The sequence below is a fragment of the Ursus americanus genome, chromosome 19, assembly GCF_024610735.1.
Source record: "Ursus americanus isolate L20-20 chromosome 19, mUrsAme1.1.p, whole genome shotgun sequence".
Taxonomy (NCBI): Eukaryota; Metazoa; Chordata; class Mammalia; order Carnivora; family Ursidae; genus Ursus; species Ursus americanus.
The window spans coordinates 56635347-56656344 of record NC_142145.1 but is presented as its reverse complement, the minus strand read 5'-3'; the positions used below and the strand labels follow the sequence as shown (position 1 = coordinate 56656344).

Below are 20998 nucleotides of genomic sequence, written 5' to 3'. Positions count from 1 at the left end.
TAAAATCTGCATTTCAGAAGAATACAGGGAAAGTGACAACTCATTCTATACATTCACAGACAACTTTCTAAGCTATACACATATATTCCTCTGTCCTCCAAATTGTATTTTACTCACACTAATCAAAAAGCAACATAAAAATTATTTACTAAGAAATAAAATCAGATGGATTCTGACCAAAATCAACAGTGAACAAAATACCTGGGAATAGTCAAACTTAGAATAAACTGCATGTCCATGTAAATTAAATCTTTTATCCCCAGGCTGCTAGTATACAGTTGTCAAAACGTGGTTTATGTCTATTACTTAATTATATTTATGCAGATGTGTGTCTCATTCTAAAGAACTTGATTTAAAAGTGGCAATAGGAGAAGTAATGATTCTTCTCCATCATGAAGATTGTAGTTCTAGAAGTATTTTCCTTCTTGAGTGGATAAAATGTTCTAAAATGAAAAAAGCATATCAAGGTTTTTTTTTCTAAACCTAAATAAGCACTAAGTATTAAAATGTGGAACAGCATCATCACACAACCCAAAATGGCCAAAAACAGAAGCAAAATTAATTAATCTCAAAGTATATGAGAACTTAATAGCTTCCATCTTCTCACATTTTCCTACTTACCAATTTATCATTTTCATTGGGCATTTCAAATACACATCTCAATTTAGAATCCATTAATTCATCAGGTTTTGCCTCTTTCCACTAAAAACAAACAAAACCAACATGAGACAGAGAAAGTATGATTGTGACAAATAGGTTTCACACCTCACGGGACAAGTAACAGGTTTTACCTCAGGGGATACTATAGCTATTTGGAGCGGGAGCGGAGTCTGTGGCTCAGCCAGGACTCAGTGCAGCACTCCGTACTGATCACACTGCCACTGTTATCTGGCAATACCACAGAACTTTGTATATAATCCTCAAGAAACCTACTATCACCATCTGTTAAAATCACATTGACATCTCTAGAGATTGAAGGACTTTCTTCCTAATAGTAGCATTTCTAAACTGTTTCTAAGAAATACTATTTCAAAATTCTTTCATTCTTGAAGTCAGGATTACCCATAATTAACAGATTTACATATTTTTTAAATTAAAAATTATCTTTCTCAAATAAAAACTATACAAAACCCACGGTTTAAACAACATCTCGCAAAATAAATTCTATTCCACTTCTATACTTACCACAGCTTCCATATCTGAAGTGTTTGGTGGAGCAAAAATTGTCTGTACCATAAACTTGTGTTTACTCTTCTCATTGGGGTCATAGTCAAAAGGCTGTAACATTACTAAATAAGAAGAAAGGACACATTACTTTGTGTCTTCTGCACCTGCTTGCTTATTATTCCTATTTTATTCACTAATATGCAAATTCAAAGAAAACCAGGAAGGGTTCAAGAAACCTAATACTAGGGGCGTCTGGGTGGCTCAGTCGTTAAGCGTCTGCCTTTGGCTCTGCCTTTGGCTCAGGACGTGATCCCAGCGTTCTAGGATTGAGCCCCCCATCAGGCTCCTCCACTGGGAGCCTGCTTCTTCCTCTACCACTCCCCCCTGCTTGTGTTCCCTCTCTTGCTCTCTGTGAAATAAGTAAAATCTTAAAAAAAAAAAAGAAAAGAAAAAAGAAAGAAAGAAACCTAATACTGGATTATTTACATTTAGGATCCAGAATCAACTTTATGGTTTCCAACTATTTTAACAACCCACAAAATATACAGCTACTTAAAAAATGAGTATTAATCTATGATTATCCCCTCTAAATTTAAGTTTGGCCAAATTTTCAAAATGTTACCAACATTAACTATTACAACACCTATAAACTCAGATTAAAATCTAGTAAACTGTCTATTACAACCAGTTATAAATATATAAGACTTCATTTGGTATTTAGTGATATCTTATTAGACAGCTGGGATACATAAAGGAGAATTTTAAAGTTAACTTCAAAACTCACTACCATATTTTAGTGTTCTAATAAAACTAATTTTTCAAAAAATATTCAAATAAACACCTATTCAAGAAGTTTATCAATTTGTTTAAATCTGATTCTAAGAAAACAAGGTATACAAGGAAAAGGTATACTCTCATCATTTGCAGAAATTTTCTAGCATCCTAATAATTATATTCAAATTTTTCAAAGCACTCAAGATTTTCAGTGGCCTTTAAGAGGATTTTTAGGGGTTCCTTATAATTAGAGGTGATGAGAAACTTTTATTCAATTTATATTACAAAGACTGTAAGAACAAATCTACAGTTACACAAAATATGTATATGCTATTGTATAAATTATTCCCCTGCTAACATGTAAATTATTTCTAAGATATATCTTTTATATATGTACAACACTTTCAAAAAGACAGGTGCAATTAAGCAAATGTGAGAAATACCAATTACATAAGAAAATCATATTTCTAAGGTGTATCTGAGATGTCCATTAACTCCCATCACGGCTAAAAAAGTTTTTAAAGGGGCAAATACATAGCAGAAAAAATTGCAAAGGATAAATGACTCAGAATCCACATAAAGCTCAGTAAATGTCCATTAATGCCCTTCACTGAGCAATCACTGTAGGCTCATCAGTAGAGACTGAATAAAAAGAAAACTTAAAACATGGTTGTGACTTTATGACAGTTACATTCTAAGTTATTACAGACCATAAAATAAAAATAAAAAATCTTAAAAAAATATATAAATATGTCAAACTGAAAGAACTCACAAAACTAAGTGCTAAAGAGAGAAAGGAAAAAAGAAATGAGTATGCAGGACAGAGTAGTCCATCAAGGAAAAGCTGCTAGAGAAGGAAGCACACTTTGAGTGGCTCCTTATAAGGAAAGGCAATACACTAAAAACTAAAGAGCTAAATTCTAATTGGAGAAGAATCTGAGGGTGTGCTACGTAAACAGGTGTGTCTGTAGTTTTTAATATGTCAGATGTTCAACAAAAGGAGTTTACGGGAGACAAAGTGTTTTGAAAAGTACAGACTGACGCCGGAACAACAAAGGGACTGGGGGTGCCAACCCCCCATGCAGCTGAAAATCCATACATAACTTTTGGTTCCCTAAAAACTTAAGTACTAATAGCCTACTGCTGAGCAGAAGCCTTACCAATAACATAAACCATGGATTAACACAGATGTTCTATGCTGTATGTATTATGTACTATATTCTTACAATAAAGTAAGCTAGAGAAAAGAAAATGTTATTAAGAAAATCGTAAGATGGGCACCTGAGTGGCTCACCACCCAGGCTGGCTGTCCAACTCTTGATTTTGGCTCAGGTGTGATCTCAGGGTCATGAGATCAAGCCCCGCGTCGGACTGCAGGGAGTCTGCTTCTCTCCCTCTGCCCCTCTCCCTGCTCACAAGCACGCTCTCTCAAATAAAAAAATCTTAAAAAAAAAAAAAATCATAAGAGAAAGGTGCCTGGGTGGCTCAGTTGGTTGAGCATCTTGGTTTCGGCTCAGGTCACGATCTCAGGGTCTTGAGATCAAGTCTGGCATCAGGCTCTGCATTCAGTGGGGAGTCTGCTTGAGATTCTCTCCCTCCCCTGCTCAGGCACTCTCTTTCAAATAAATAAATCTTAAAAAAAATAAGAAAGAGAGAGATAAAGAGAGAGAGGCACCCGGGTGGCTCAATCAGTTAAGCGTCTGCCTTCGGCTCAGGTCATGATCCCAGGGTCCTAAGATCGAGCCTCACTTCGAGTTCCCTGCTCAGTGGGGAGTCTGCTTTTCCCGCTCTCTCTGCCCCTCTCCCAGCCCTGCTTGGTCTCTCTCTCTCTCTCAAATAAATAAACTCTTTAAAAAATAAAAAAAATGAAAATAAATCTAAAACATCATAAGAGAAAATACACTGACAGTACTATACTGTCTTTATCAAAAAAAACCCACATGTAAGTGAACCTGTGCAACTCAAACTTTTCTTAAGAAATAATAATACAATAAAACTTCAGCAATTTAGAAGCCTCCAAGAAACAGTCATTCTGAATAGTTTTACAGATTCCTAAAGATAAAACTAGATACACCAAAAATGTTTTTAACCACATGGATAGAAATAATTCTATTTTCTTCCAATTTAGCTAAAAGGCTTAAAGATTTAGAGAGCAACTTCCAGAATGTGTGTATCATTGCTTTATCTTCTTTCCTATCTATCTTTCCCATGAACTTGGACAAACACAAACACATTCCTCCCGGGCCACCATATCACAAGACTCACTAAAAACATCTCTTCTAGGGCCTACTAGCTCTGCGTTTTTGGCTAGACGATTCAGTGTTGCAGAGAACTCTACAGTAAGTCCCTCGCTATCTTTGCAGTCAAGCTCTATTCTAAGTACTCTACGTGGGCTTGCTGTAGGCTCTCACTCTTTGTGTACTTTGGTGTTTTTAATCTGCTGTGGATTTAAAAACCAGGAAAACGACACAGAATTAGTATCTTAGGAATACTTATCGGGATCACCCGGACATTTTTTTTTTTTTAAACATATACATGGCTGGGCCATGCCCCTAGAGATTCTGAGCTGAGAGAGGTCCATGTGTGTTTCCGCTCCACCAATTATCATGACATACAGTGAGTGGGAGGTGAGAACTACTGCTAGAAAGTAAGAGTAAATGGTCTCTGTGTGAAGCCTAAGAGGTTCTCCTATAATTAAGATACGTTCTCATACTTGCTTCCTATTTCTCAACTATGTCAGATAATATTGTTAAGGAGTACTGTTCTGGGAAGACAGGAGAAAGGAAGTTTACAGAGCATTAACTATGGCAACGGCACAGACTCCACAGCAGGAGTAAGAAATCCATGTGTGGAGGGAACCAAGCATATTCCTTGGACGACAAGTAAACACAAAAGAGAGCCAAAAAATTAAACTTTGGCATTTATAATGAAAGGTAGAAACATTCATCTAATTCGATACAATCAGCAAAAAAGAGGCACTGTACATTTTTAAGCAAGGCTTAGAATAATACTTGTATAGCTGCATGCAACATGTGACAATAGCTAGAGATCTGAAAAGAATGATCAATCATAAAAACGATGTAATAGTTCAAAGATAAAATAATAAGGGCAAAGAATGTGATACTGAGCAACAGAAATAAAGGATATGTAAAAATTTTAAAATGACAATTACTGCTTATAAATTGACCACAGACACCCTCATCCACAAGATAAGGGTGAGAAATGTTCTGCAACAGTTGGCATATAGTAAGAGATAATAGAAGGACATGACTAAAGGCAAGCCAGAATGACTTAAAAACTATCTCCCTCCCTCCAGATGAAACCCGGTTAATTAAAACCAAATTCAACATAACCATAAAAACGTCAGAATTCAATACTGCTCAAATTCAGAACATGATTTGCTACCTGAAACAGTCACAGTCAATCCCGGGTCAATAATTCCACTGTTTGGCCTCACACAGTACCGACGAGGTGCTGTAGTCTTCACTTTGAAACAGACTTTTCTATCAGATGGATTTCGCAACTTAAGATTTGTAGTGACTACATCTGTGAAGGGGCCTGTAAGGTTTAAAAAACAAAAACAGAAAAAAACATTCATTGGATTCACATATATAAAGCAGAAGTCAAACCGAATGTAATCAATTTTAAAGTATATGTTGAAGTCTGTGCACCTAACTATATCAAAAAACTAACAGTACTTTTTTCTAGGTGGTGGACTTACAAATAACTTTTTCATTCCTTACTATATTTTACAAAATGTCTATATGAACATGTATTATTTCTATCAAATAAAAAGTATTTCCAAAGTTTTCATTTATGAAATAAGCCCACAATTATATTCTTATAGTGTGCTCTTAAACCACATTATTGAAAAGATGGTTTTTCCAGTGGTCTGCAAACCAGTGCAGGTCTTCAAATCCATTCTACCAGGCAAACTGCAAAAATCCCTGCATCTGAAGATACTACATCCAATGACAATAGTGCTCCTGCTTCACTTCTCAATTAGGTTTGATTCATTTACTCATTCGTTCATTTCCTCAAATATCTGTTAAGTGTTTATTATGAGCACTAGGTCAAATGCTCTAGATACAAAGTTTCTAAAGCTTTGGTGATATACCCAAACATGAGATTCCAAGACAAAGAACACAGAAAGGTAATCCACTCCTACCTGAGTTAAGTTAGTCCTAAACTAGTATAACCTCATTTTTTTAAAAAGAGGGTAAAAGAAAGATTATAGACATTTTTTATCTTGGCTGAAGAAAAGCCTGTAAGACATTATGTAAATTAAATTAGACAAAAAAATGAATACCTTTTACATTGGGCACAAAAGATAAACTTAAAAGTATGTCCCAAGAAGAAGCAGTAACTGCACATTCCTAACTAACCCAAAACCAATTTTAAATGGCTTTCAAAGCAATCAGTTTTAAGTTATATTTTTTAAAAAGCAGAAACAGTGAAATCAGAGAAAACTATTATAGAGACTATCTTTATTTAAATAAACAAAAATAAGCATATCTATAAGCAACCTTATAGTATGGAGCCCAGAATGAGAAAATTCTTCAACTCCAGCAGATAGTTTCCCATTTAGTTGAATATTGGAAAACCATCTAAGACAAAGATTTGAAGGGGAACAACAAATAGTCAAATGAAAAGAGGCATTAGGAAGAGTGCAGGAGATGAAAACAGATCTACCTAATGCAACAAGAGGAAAACAGACTTCAAGTTAAGGCCATAAAAGGTACTTATTTCAAGTCCTAAGGAGTGAAATGATCTTACCTTACACTTAAAATTTAAGTTGTAGAACATTTTCTAACAAAGATTTGGAACTCTTAAGAGGGAGAAGACAGAAATAAGAAAACATTAGTAGAAAACATAAAGGGAGAGAAACAGCTACGAAAAAAAATTAATGGAAAATAGCTATTTACATCAACAGGTATGCATGTGTTTTGTTTAAAGTATATATACAAAGTATGATCTTTTGAACAGCTTGCTTTAATTATATGGTAACATTAATCCCTCAATTTGCATATTATTTTACCCCCTTTACTTCTTCAATCCCAAATGCTTACATTTTTCAACAAGCAGCTAATTAACAACTCCACCATACACTAGCGTAAGAGAGGTAAAGAGTAATATTGCAATCTGTCCATTTTGCACTTGAACCCACAATTATCATTGACTACAGACACATTTTAAACTACTGATGACACTAGGAGTCTTAAAAGATATAACATTTCATTTCTTAACTTTCTCAAAATTCATAAATTACTACAGATATTTATTTGAGAATGTATAAATTTTTACAGGACTATTTCAAATAGAACTCTAACATTAGCAATCATGGATTAAAAAAACAATTTCTTAGTAACATGACAAAAGAAACCTTTCACAAAACTTTAATTTTGAACAATCCTATTTTTTATAACATACTTATGTAAGATTTCTTTTAATTCAATTTTTTAAATCACCTCAATTTTAGAGGAAAATACCAATTTTCCAAAATAAGGTAAAATAACGGACTTTTAAAAGTGATTCAGAAAATGACTATATGTCAATTTTCATCAACATATGAATTCTGAAAGAGTACTTAAAATGTATAATACTTAGAAATCTTTAATAATAGATTGTGGTTGTAAAACAAAAATGCAAACTATCTAAAGACGAAGATAATATGTCTAAAGAAAAATCCCACCAATTTGAAACAAGTTGTTAAATGAATGTATCAACCTTATCAGTACTATGTGAAAATACCCACCTAACAAATGAATAATCCCACGTAACACTGATTTTGAATTTTTCTGTTCCATTGTGTCCCTCTACCTGAACATCTCAGTAAGAGCTGCTCTCCCAGGGGACAGAGTCTGAGCCCGTTTTCCAGGTTAAAATGGAAACTCAGCAAGTACTGATGAACATTAGCATAAGAATAACCAGATTTAATTGTTCTAAGAAGTCATGGACAAAAACATCTGATCCACTTTTGTGGGTCACAGAACCCTTTGAGAATCTGATGAAAGCTATATACTACAGCCCAAAATGACACAGTCAAATATTCACAAAAAATTTACATGGAATTTGGGGAGGAGGGGGTAAGGGTGAGATAGACAGATTAGGGTAGGTGGGGGGAGGGGGAAATGCAGGCTTTGTGAAGAGACAATTCATAAACAAGAGTCTTTCAGGACCTGCACAACAGAAGAAGCCTGGGCAAACACTGTTTCCACAACCATGGGCAGCATTTTACAGCAAAATGTACACAGTTCTTTGCTTTTATCTGATCAAGTTTTATACAGAAGGGAGAAGAGAATGTGCCTTTAAGAGCGCTTTATCAATAATTTGGGTGGGAGGGGCGCCTAAGTCTCTGCTTTGGCTCAGGTCATGATCCCAGAGTCCTGGGATCAAGCCCCGCATGGGGCTCCCTGCTCCGCGGGAAGCCTGCTTCTCCCTCTCACACTCCCCTTGCTTGTGTTCCCTCTCTCACTGTCTCTGTCAAATAAATAAATAAAATCTTCAAAAAAAAAAAAAAAGGAATTTGGGTGGGAAAGGGAAGAACGGGTTGTCAAGGGGTGATCTGAAATTTTCTGCACTATTAAGCTGGTGCTTAATAAGAATAAGTAATAATAAAGAAATTTCCAACCAAGGGGAAAAAAAGCTACCATATCATAGATCCCTGAACCCTCCACGTTAAAAAGACCTGGTGAAATCTACCTTTACAGACCCTCAAAAATAGAGGAAAAGTTATATAATTTATTGAAAGCACCACAACCAAATCCTAAATCCAAGGGTGATACCCCTCACAGGTATTTCTGTCTGACAGGATTGAGTGAGTGATGCTATGGGCGGGGCGGGGAGGGGGGGGATGAACAGGATATTAGACACAATGCAATGCCTGGGCAGTCCCATACAAAAAAGTATCACGCCTTCATCGTATGGAATTTTCAAATACCACTCCCAGAAATTTCATACTGGTAAAAATCTCTTTTCCAGAAATATTATCTATTGTGTAGAAAAGAAAAAATCTGTTCTCTTTCCTCCAAAACTTGAAAAGGTTAAGTTTACCATTACAGAAAATTATCCTACCAAAGCAATGCTACTCATGATACTTGAATCACAACATACTTATATCAGCAGACATTTGTAGGTGACACACACCATTCTACCCATACGCATAAATTTTCTTATTTTGCTCTTATTTCAAAATGTTAAAGAAAACCAGTCAGCCCTATTCAGATAAATGTTGTGTTCACCTAAATCCAAACTTATTTGTTATTAGGAAGGTTACAAGTATCTGGCTACTTCATCCCCTCTTGTTAAAGTTACGCCCAAACATTTACACTGAAATGCTTATTTCATTATAAATTTCCTTTTTACTTCTCCTTTATGTTATAATTAGGACATTATATTAAAATTTTAAATTTGTATGCTGGTAGGCAATGTTATATATGAATTTCATTTTGAATGGTAAAATGGGCATTAAACAATATAAAATATAAAAATGGGATCTCCTGTCCAATAGGGTTAAAAACCACTGCATTATATCAGATGTCCTGCTTGACTAACTGAAAACTTATCTTTTGCAAAGCTCAGGGTGTTAAACCATTAAGAAAAACAAGTGAATGATAACCATACAGTACAAGGATCAACTTTGCAAGGAATGATATAGTAACTGGGAGGGTACAAAGAAGGTTTTTACAACAACAGCCAAGTTCTAGTTCTTGTCCTAGGCAGTGATTACATGGATATTAAGCTTTCTGGTAATTCTATAAACTGTACATATTTTTCATTTATGCCAAACAATAATTTTTTTAGAAAAGCTGATCCTTGATGTAACCTAAAAAAAAAGACCTGAAAAAAAAGTGAAAAGCAGTTTTGATGAGAAAGTAAACATCTGAAGCAATTTATATAAAAAACAAGTACTTTTTGAGGACTTCCAAAACTTAATCCCTCTACTTGAGGAAAATCCTGTCAATTGTCTAATGTAAATGCTTAGTTTAACATTTAGAAACAATCACTGAAACAGTTCATTTTAAGATTACGTAATAGCATACTAGTCACCAGTCACAGCTGCCATTTCATACATACTTTCTAGGTTAGAAATTTCACTGTTTATATGTAATAGTATTCCATATAAAACAAGAAAATTCCACAGGGTACAGGTTACATTTACTTGTACTTATCAACTGAACAAAAAAACTATAATCAGAATAACCCTACCTTTTATAATTACATGGTTTGTCTCCTCCTTTAGCCTCATTTTTAAGCAGCCGTAACATTTCCTGTCACTAAGTTTTGTGTCCTAATTCCAGCTACAATTGCTATTGCCAGTAAGCCAAAATCCTATGCCCTGCCCCAAATTCTAAAAATCAGAAATGTAACAGACACAAATATGGCATCTGTGTAAAAAAAAAAAAAAGCCTGGACATAAATTTGAAGAAAACTGCAACCTAAAAACTTCAAAAATGTAGTAAAAGTTTAGGGCAGCTCACCAAGAAGGATATCCCAAGTGGGACTGGTCTGCCTCCTTTACCTAAAAATATTCTTCCTGCACGAAGCGTGCTTTATAGTAAGGCTGTATACCTAAAATGCCAGCATGCAGAACAATGACTTCCTTTTAAAAGTGGGACCCTCGGGGTGCCTGGGTGGCACAGCAGTTAGGTGTCTGCCTTCGGCTCAGGGAATGATCCCGGCGTTCTGGGATCGAGCCCCACATCAGGCTCCTCCGCTATGAGCCTGCTTCTTCCTCTCCCACTCCCCCTGCTGTGTTCCCTCTCTCGCTGGCTATCTCTGTCTCTGTCGAATAAATAAATAAAATCTTAAAAAAAAAAAAAAAAAGTGGGACCCTTATTCTCCAAATCTCCAATCTTAAGAAGAACCCCATTATGCTTAAAACAGCTAAACATGAACTACTCTGACTAAACAAGCTTTTTAAATGTTGTCACCCATCTATATTTTGATATGAATTGCCACTGAAGTTTTCTTGGAATGCCTAGGTGAATTTATTTGCAAAGAAAACCAAGTTGGGGGAGAGAATAGAACACAGTAGTTGGCTTGGCTTTTCCCCCAAAATTTTATTGCAAATTTTCATACAAAGAAACTGAAATCATTGTATACAATCATATATCCATCACCGAGATTCAACAATTAACATTTTGTTGTATTTACTCGGAGACTATCAATCTATTTATCCATCTCTCTGTCCACCCATCCATCTTACTTTTGACGCAAAGTAAATTAAAGACATCAGACACCCACTCCTAAACACCCCACTAGAGAATCAAACACCCACTCTAGAGAATCAAATTTTCATTCAGGATAAGCAGTAATATATAGCATACAGCATTTCAGAAACAGAAAAGTCCTCTGAGATGCAGTTTAAGAATAACAGGCAATGTACATGAACATTAATTCATGAACTCTGTGACACCCATTTAGGCTAGCTACTTCCAGGCCTGTTTGGAGATAATTCTCTATGGGTCTCTAGCTAATTTCTGCATGTTTTCAAAGTGGAGGCACTGGGACTTTCATCCAGACTATCTTGTTAAGGATGTATTTAAAGAATGAACAGCGTGGAAAACAATGCCTCCCTCCCGAGGAGAGAACAGGCTTTTTATTGTCCTGTATAATAAAGGTAAGGTCTTCCTCTAGGATAAAAAGGTCAGGTAAGTTTCCATGCAACCCATTAGCAAAGACTCAGATTCCCTACACTTAAGGGCTTCTCAGCTATGATGCAAACCCACTATGTGAGTAGCATCTGCCCAAACTGAACCCCTGTGTGCTGCCCTTTGAGGGGGCAAAGGAAATCAACACAAATATGAAGCTCATGTTACATGCACTGTCATGAATAATAAAGTCCTTTGTCTCTAAACCCAGAAATCTATCTTCTACCAATATTCGTAAAATTGTAGTACACTCAATTTTCAGACCCTTCAGTTCTTAACAAGGTCTTTCTGAGTTCTTGGCTATGACAAACACACTCAGTTAGTGACCTCCAAATAACTAATAGACAGTGCAATGAACCAAAGCATGAATCTTGGAGAAGAAACATGGCTGACCACAGAATTCACACAGCACATAATCTATACCTTTTCTCACAGCACTTCTCACTTTATTATTTATGTAGATGTCTTATCTCATCCAACTAAACTATAAGCTCCCTAAGAAGAAGCAGTCAATTCATTCCTGAGTGAACTGGAGTAATTAACACAGACTGTAAGTCATAATAGCTGCTTAATACTTATTTGTTGGCTAAATACGCACTGGAAGTATGGTTGAATAGTCACGTGGATTCCTTTTAATTAACATGTAACAAAATAAAAATATGAGAAATATGCATGCTTTGTTTCAAATGCTATAATTCTAGATCTTAAGTCATTTAGGTGAACGATTACATTTTTACTCCTTCATCCTACCTTTATTGAAACAGAATAGGTAAAAATCCTAAAGAGGAAGGCCTGATGCTCAGCTCAAATACCTTAAGTAATGCAACCAGAGCAAAGCAGGTGATGACTACACACCAATGTTTCCACAGGTTTTAGCAAATTAACAGCTCTATCACTGATCACACAGTTCTCCAGTTACACAAAAATTTTGCATGTTGAGTACAGTATACAGAATATCTACTAAGATTCTCCACAATAATAGTAGCACGGCAGTAGTAATAACAATAAAAATAGTGCTAACAAGACAAGTTTTCGTAACAGCTAGGCTTTTAGGGCACTCACTGTGTGTCAAGAACTTTGCATGAATTATAGCCCTCATAACAAGCCTACGAGGTAGACACTGTATTATCCTCCTTTTACAGGTAACTCAACTCAGACTCGGAGAAGTTAAAACACTTGTCCAAGGCCATAAACTACAAAGCAATGGAAGGAGGACGTCAAACCAGGTGTGACACCAGAGCCTGAACTCTCATAAATTCTATAGGTATTTTATGCAAACTACCTAGCTACAGTTGTTTCCAATTCATAAGCATTCCAGGTAGATTTCTACAGCAATAAGCCATGAAACTGCAGTCAAATCATTAATATATGAAAAAGATTTTTAAATGGACATTGTATTTCCCTTGGTCCCATACACAAGTCAACTGAGTATTTCCTGAAATAAGTATCATAAACACTAAGAAAATATCTTATATTTTACATCCAAGCCCTAAAACATTTTCATTAGAATTTTAATAATGAAGTCACCTTAATTTATTTGTGTTTTTTATTTTTTCCAAATACACTGAAATCTCAGACTTGAATATAAGGTCCATGAAGACTTTGTCTTTGGTTCTGTTCTCTACTGTATTCCCAGCAGCTATAAAAATCTCTGGCAAAGCAGGTAGTGAAAAATATTACATTGTACAAATATATTTGTACAAATAAACACAGTACTACTTTCTGGAAAATAAAAATGAGTCAATTATATTCAAGGTTTTAAAAATACTAAACATTATCTTGTTATAAAATTTCACTAACATTAATTATAAAAATATGGATCCTGACAATAATGTATCATGAATACATGATCAGAATGCCGATGAAAAATCACCAAAATCCACTTAATACAGTAACATGTAGTCATTAAAAAAAAAAAAGAACAAAAAGAACAAAAAGACAATTTTTCCCATTTAGAATGGGGCTTAAAGTCGTAGTTAAAAGAAATTACCGATAGGAACCCTGTCTTATTTCTTCTGTACCACTTCCAAATAATGTAGTAGTGTTTTGATTATATAGTTAAATACTCATTCATTACCTTCACATGTAACAGCACCTAGGTCAAAAGTCAAAACTTCTATTCTCTTAATTCCTCTGGAAGCCTTTTGGAGGGAGGGGCTAGTTACTGTTATTGATGGTGCACTATGACTTTTGTAAAAATGTAAAGCAGCATGCTGAATTAGAGGCTTCAAATCTAAAACCATTAGCTAGGGGCGCCTGGGTGGCGCAGCGGTTAAGCGTCTGTCTTTGGCTCAGGGCGTGGGATGGAGCCCCACATCAGGCTCCTCCGCTAGGAGCCTGCTTCTTCCTCTCCCACTCCCCCTGCTTGTGTTCCCTCTCTCGCTGGCTGTCTCTATCTCTGTCGAATAAATAAATAAAATCTTTAAAAAAAAAAAAAATAAAACCATTAGCTAGGCGAGTGACCTTGAGCAAATCACTTGACTTCTCCAGGGCAGTCTAACCCCACGCATTTTAGCATCAGTAGACAGAATGACCTCCAAGGCTCCTCTGGGCTCTAAAATCACGTGACATATGATCAACTTCACTTGCTTATGGCTTAATCAAAGAATATCTTCTACTCTATGGCAAGACGGCAGATAATTCAATCCTAAATTTTCACAGCTTTATTAGCATTTTGTATAAAGTTATCATAAACATTTTAAAAGTGATTTTTCAGACCTTCTGATGCATAGACTGCTCATTCTGACCTTAACAGTCCCAGTGACAGTCTTGAAAACATGAGGGACAGAATAAACAATAAATTGTCTTTTCACAGAAATGGAACATTCCGATTTGTCACTTTATATAAATTACACCTTTCCATTGTGTAATCTTCTACTGAAGAAAAATAAGATGTACACACACCTAAAAAATTATTTGAAAGAGAACATTTCCATTCAAGGCTAATCAACATGAAGGATGCTTGATACTTAACATCTTCGTTAAAATAGAAGTGGCTCCATATTTTAAGACTTTAGATAACTTTTTAAAATCTAGATAAGTAGGATGGTAGGAAATAAAAGGAAAATGGATATTTGGGGAGAAACAGAAATAAAAGTTTTTAGCACCATTTACAGATCTAAAACTTGTTAGATTAGAAGCAAAATATTCACAACATGAGAAAATGATCACAATAATATTAACAAAAATACAGGATGTAGGTATGTAGAATTATACACAGAAAACATAAAAAGAAATACACCAAATGTTAGCAGTCATTATTTCTAGATGTAACATTGAGTAATTTTTATTTGCTTTACACTTTTCCAACCTTTTCAATTCTCTATATTAAGCATTCCATGCTTAGTGTCGAGAATTTTATTATCAGAAGGACTTTTAAAGGTGTATACATATTAGCCTAATTTGTTCATAAAGCCTTTTATTTGCAAAGTGCTGGGGGGAAAACTGAAAAGATTCAGAAAAACACATCTTCTGAAGATTTTATTGTTAGTGAAGTTTTTGGCAGTGCGACAGTACTCAGAAAACAAGACCCAAGTGATTCATCTTCCCCAATGTTATAAAAGCAAATTTGGTTTTATAGAGAAAACAACTAAGGGGAAACAAAGATACCCTATACCTTTAAAGGTATGGCAGTCACTCTAATTCATGTCAGATTATCGAAGTACTAAAGCAAGTACATATAAATGGATATATACGTATGGATGAATATATACGGAAGTACACAGCTACAAAATAAATACTGTCAAAATATAGGCCCATAAGAAACCTATCAAATTATACTGCAAGCTAAGTATTTTAAAGTCCTCTCATGTTAACAATTCTTTAATTAACAGCTCTATTTTTAAAACTGGTAACTGAATTCTTAAAAAGCTAAAATACAGATTAACTAAACTCATTCATTTAAACCTGAATTTTGAAAATAGTACAAAATGTTCATGATTACTCTAGTTGTAGAGAACATTCCAAATGACAGTGAAAAGCAGCTAAGCAAACTATGGCATGTTAATGACAAGTCATCAAAAATATCTATGTGGATGTTTTTTCCATAAAAATATAAGACATTAATCTTCACTTTCCTAAAGTGAATCCTAAAGTGACAATTGTAAGTTGAACATACTTTCACAAATTATGAAGTCCAATCTTGTTTAAGCAATGAATTTGTTATGAAGAACAGAATCATACTTAAGAGTTTATTATAAAGATACAAGGAGTCTCAATGACACAGGAAATGAAGTATAGCTGGTCTTAAAATAAGAGGCTGCAGGGCGCCTGGGTGGTTAGGTTGAGCGTCCAACTCTTGGTTTCAGCTCAGGTCATGATCTCACGGATCCGAGGGATCGAGCCTGGCACCGGGTGCCCCACTCAGCAGGGAGTCTGGCTTGAGAGTCTCTCCCTCTGACCCCTCCCCCCACTCACGCACATGCTCTCTCACTGGCTCTCTCTAAAATAAATAAAATCATTAAAAAAAAAAAAAAGAAGAGGCTTCATTCAAGAGAAACGGACTCCTGGGATTACAAGGTCTCTGGCCAGCTTTTCTCCCCCTCTTCTCTCTCAACTAGTTGCTTCTGCTTACACATGGCACACATCAGCCTACTTTAAAGACCTAAAGCCTATCATCTACCTATAAGCGTGCTTAAAGGGGCGGCATCAAAATTTTGGCTGGTCAGTCATGAGCATATATATTGGCTGGTGTTGGGTTAGGTACTCACCAGTGAACTAATCAACACCAGGGGAAGAGGGATCCTAAAAATTTATCTGCAGGAGCCATTCTCAGAGATATAAATACCCCCAAACAAATCTACCACACTTCTCACAAGAGAACATCAACTGATGCCAGTAGGTGAGAGCCCCAAGAAACAACACTTTAATATACAATGATTTGTAATTTATTACAGGATAGCTATAAATTAGATTTACTTTCAAATGTACATAGTTTTCTGTTTGTCTTTATATAATTTGATTTGTGAACTGTTACCTGGAGCTGCAAACAGACTTGTCTTCTATTTACCTTCCTAAAACTTGCCTTATTATTAAAAAAAAAGAAAAAAAGACCTCAGACTGTAAAAGACTTTGATTATTAAAAATCAAAGGAATACAGGAAGAACAAATGGAGACTTTGGGATCTAATCTTCCAAAGGTATCAAGACTAACAAAAAAATAATTTTAAGTTTTCCTCTCTTATAAAAAGCAATGCATGTCCAATGTGAAGTCCTGGAAAATGCAGAAAGGTAAAAGTATAAAAACAAAAGACACCTGAATCCTAAAGCAGAGCTAACTGACTGTTAACATTTTCTTTCCAATCTTTCTTCCTGCACATATTACCAGAAACGGGCTCGTATCTATGCAACTTTTCAATGAAGGCTGTTACCACTAATCAGCATCACTAAAACTGGGATAACCAGACACTATCTATACCTGATATGACAAGATTCCATCCATGAAGTATTTTTACCAATATAATGAAACCTAAATCTAATCAAGCCTTCAAATCTAAAACCCAATTTACAGGAAACACATTTCAGACATATCTAGAATATGAGACATTCTAATGAACAACCACCTGATCTTCTCAACAAGTAAACAGTATAATAATAAGAAAAAAAAAAAAAAGAGGTGGGAGGAGCAGTGTTTAAAATTAAGACTTGAATACATGACAAATGCAATACACAGACGACTAAACAGCTAAAAACAGAGGTACAATTAGGGAAATTTCAATAGATTAAATATTAGATGATATTAAATACTTATTTTTGGTTTTAAGATAATGACTATAAGTAATGAAAATGTCCCTTTGTTTATTAGGAAAGCAAGCTCAAGTATTTAGGTCTGAAATGTTTGATATCCCAGAATCTATTTTAAAACAGAGCAGCAAACATACAAAAAATAAACATAATAAAATCATTAAATTTAAGTATATGAAGTTATTAAATTTAAGTATAAAGGTTCATTACGTTTTTATGAATATTTGAAAGTTTTCATCGTAAGTTTTAAATTTTATCTAGTAACGTGAGTCACAGTTCAGTTAAAATAAACATGCTTTTGCAAATAATAGCTCCCCTCTTATAATCTTCTTTTAAACAACTTTTTAAGATTGAAGAAAAAAGATCCACATTATATTAACATTAATCACCTTCTCCTCTGAAAGGCAGCTAAGACTTCGCTGAAGAGCCCATCAAGGTTAAGATCCAAAAGCACAAGAAAAAGAGAGGTCAGGAAGTGCCTCTGAGAAAATAAAAGGGTGCTTGTTAACACTCTCCTCACAGAATATCTCTGCATGGTGAAAAAAGGTCTTAAAGGAAATTAAAAGGTAACTAATATAGTAAACCAACAAAAAATTACCAACACTAACAATCACAAAATACCAAACTCCAAGAACAAATCAAGTTTACCCAATTCCTTATATGTATTTGTCCACTTATAGAAACATCCACTTATAGAAACTGTTTTCTTTTTGTTCTCAGTAGTCACACATATTCAAAACCTTTAGGGCCAGAACAACATCCAGGAAATCACCTAGTCCTGCCTCACACTTCACAAACGAAAAAAGGTGAAGCACAAAGATAAAAAAAATTTATCTATGGTTAGTCAGCTTTTAACAAAATGCCCTACTATACCTTTACTGGAACTAAAAAAAAAAAATTGAAAATACAACTACCTGCAAAGGCAGACGAAAAACCCCAGCAAGATGAAAACCATGGAATTATAGGAGAAATCATCGGAGTCCTATCAACACAACCAACGTTTACTGGGCAATCATCCCTGCCAGATCTTGTTACCATGGACGTAAAAATAACCAAGTACACCCTCAAGTAGTTAACCCTACAGTTTGGGAGAGAAAAAATATATAAGCATAAATACTATGCAATGTGATTAAGTGCTGATATTACAGATAAGCACAAGCTTCAATAGTGACCTGAAGAAGGAAGGTGGTGACCAACTTGAAATGCAAAAGTCAAAGACGTCACAAAAGGATCTTGAACTGGAGACTGCTTGACAGATAGGAGAACAATATTCTGGAGAGAGCCTGTGCAAAGTCTTGGAACAGCCTGAAGTATTTGGGAAAATGGTTTCATGTAACCAAAGCTATGAAGAGAAATGGAGAGGTAGGCATTGGATTTTGGACTTTTTCCACCTACATAATGGGAAAATGTGCCAGGTTCTTTAACCAAAGGAACAACAGTATCAGGTTTGCATTTTACAAAGGGTAGTTCTAGCAGCAGTATGGAAGACAGGCCGAAGAGAGAGGAACACTAGTGAAAAGCAGGCCTGTCTACAGACTAGTAGAAAAAAGACAAGAGATAGTAGAAAAAAGACAAGAGATAATCACCTGAAATAAAGTAATTATCCAAAGCCCAGACCTCTCCCTCAATAACATATCCATATAACCAAAACCTACTAGTTACCTTTTCATTAATTATTTTAAAAGGACCTAAACACATCTAACATACCTAATGAGATCAGGACCCTCCTCCTACCACTCTCCCACACACCCCAAATAAAACACATGTGGTCCTCATTCAAATACCCAGTGTTTCTTTTTTTAGCTCAGCGCACAGCACCACCATTCCTCCAGTTATGTAAGCCAAAAATCTTAGAGACATCCAAGATACCTCAACTCTGCATAAGCATATCTAATAGACCACCAAGTTTCACTGGCTTGACCCTCTAACTTTTCACCATCTCCAATACCTCAGACCAAGTTGTCACTTCTTGCCTGGACTGAAGCAACTGCCTAATTCATCTCTATCTCCCCTTAATATTACTTCAAGTTGTTGCCACAATTATGTTGGTTTGTTTTAAATACAAACATGATTATCACTCCGTCCCCTCTACCTCCACCATTCCCCCCACTTAAAATCCCTCAGTGGGTTAGGACAAAAACAAAACTACTTACTACCTACAAACCATTTCCACACTCATGAGATGTTACTTTAACATGTTAAGTAACATTAAATATTTCATGTTCCCTTCTGCCACAGATCTCTGTAAATACATGCAGCTCTTACTGCATTTTCCTTTCTTCTTCACCCAGGAAACTTCTCATTTTTAGAAAATCTTAGTCCAACTGTGTCTTCCCTGACCAGATCAAAGTCTCCTAGTTTACATTTTCATAGCACTACACACCTCTTCATAGCTACATTTCCTTCTTCTGATTACCTGAACTGCCTCATGAAAAACAAAGATCTCATTTTATTCAAAACTGTGCTTATTCAACACTGATAACATATAGCAGAAACTCAGATCTTTATTGTATAATTAAATGAATTAAAATGAATAAATTTAAAAGTAGAGTTGTTTTAAAAGAGATTCAAGAGTTATCTCTGGGATGCAGAAATACAGATTTTAATTAGAAGATATACAGAGATTTCTGGTATAAGTAATCATGATGCCACCAGAAAACTAAAAATACTGGAAGACAAGTAGGCTTGGGTTGTAAAAAAAAAAAAAAAAAAACCCATTTGAGGGGCACCTGGGTGGCACAGTGGTAAAGCGTCTGCCTTCGGCTCAGGGCATGGTCCCAGGGTCCTGGGATCGAGCCCCACATCAGGCTCCTCCGCTAGGAGCCTGCTTCTTCCTCTCCCACTCCCCCTGCTTGTGTTCCCTCTCTCGCTGGCTGTCTCTCTCTCTCTGTTAAATAAATAAATAAAATCTTTAAAAAAAAAATTCAAATCCAGATAGTCAATAAGCAATTCTAAAACTGACGACTGTAAAGTCTCAATTAAAATACAAATTTGGGTGTGAACCAACACGTGCAAAGAAAGAGCAAGGAAGAGAAAAAGAAGCCATCAAAACAAAAAGACTGAACAAGGAAATTTCAGAGATAAAGCCAAATCGGATTCTCAGAAACATTAGAAATTAAGAAAAAGCAGCCCAGAAATGAGACAATAAAGACAGCAAAGAAAAGTAGAAGACAATTACACAGAAGTCAAAAGAACGGAGTTTTTAAAAAGAGAAATTGTTAATAACATCAAGTGCCAAAAAGATAAGAACTGGAAATGATCAATGTGATCAGCAATCAATAAGCAGTAAGGACAGAAGTAGTACTACAGTGGACAGAAGGTGAGAAACTGGACAGTGAACAAAGACAATTTTTCCAGAAAGTCTGACTGCAAAGAATATGAGGAACAGAGAGGAACATGTACCAGAAGGAGTTGGGAGTCAAAGAAGTATTTTGTTTGCTTAATTGTTTTTAAAATGAAAGACTTGTGTGTATTTATATGTTTAAAGGAAGAAACTAGTGGCTGAAAACATAAGAGGGAAAATACCTGAGGGAACACGGTCTGAGTATGAGTCATGAGGGATTTTACCTTAATCAACAAAAACAGAACAAGCAAGCCTGCATATAAGAAGGGTTTTTCTTTCTCAGAGGCCAAAGTATGGATGTGTGCAGATGAACAGGTGTT

The 20998-nt window shown here is 35.4% G+C and overlaps 1 protein-coding gene across 2 annotated transcripts in view; it reads right to left on the bottom strand.

Annotated features, from left to right (window-relative positions):
• The window catches only part of VAPA (VAMP associated protein A), a 39547-nt gene that overhangs the window by 14429 nt on the left and 4120 nt on the right, over positions 1-20998 (bottom strand). For both annotated transcript variants that reach the window (XM_045793882.2, XM_045793883.2), the window contains exons 2-4: positions 5347-5499; positions 1186-1289; positions 622-702 (exon numbers count right to left, since the gene is read on the bottom strand). In XM_045793882.2, coding sequence (XP_045649838.1) covers positions 622-702; positions 1186-1289; positions 5347-5499 — 338 coding nt within the window. The remainder of the gene's footprint in view (positions 1-621; positions 703-1185; positions 1290-5346; positions 5500-20998) is intronic.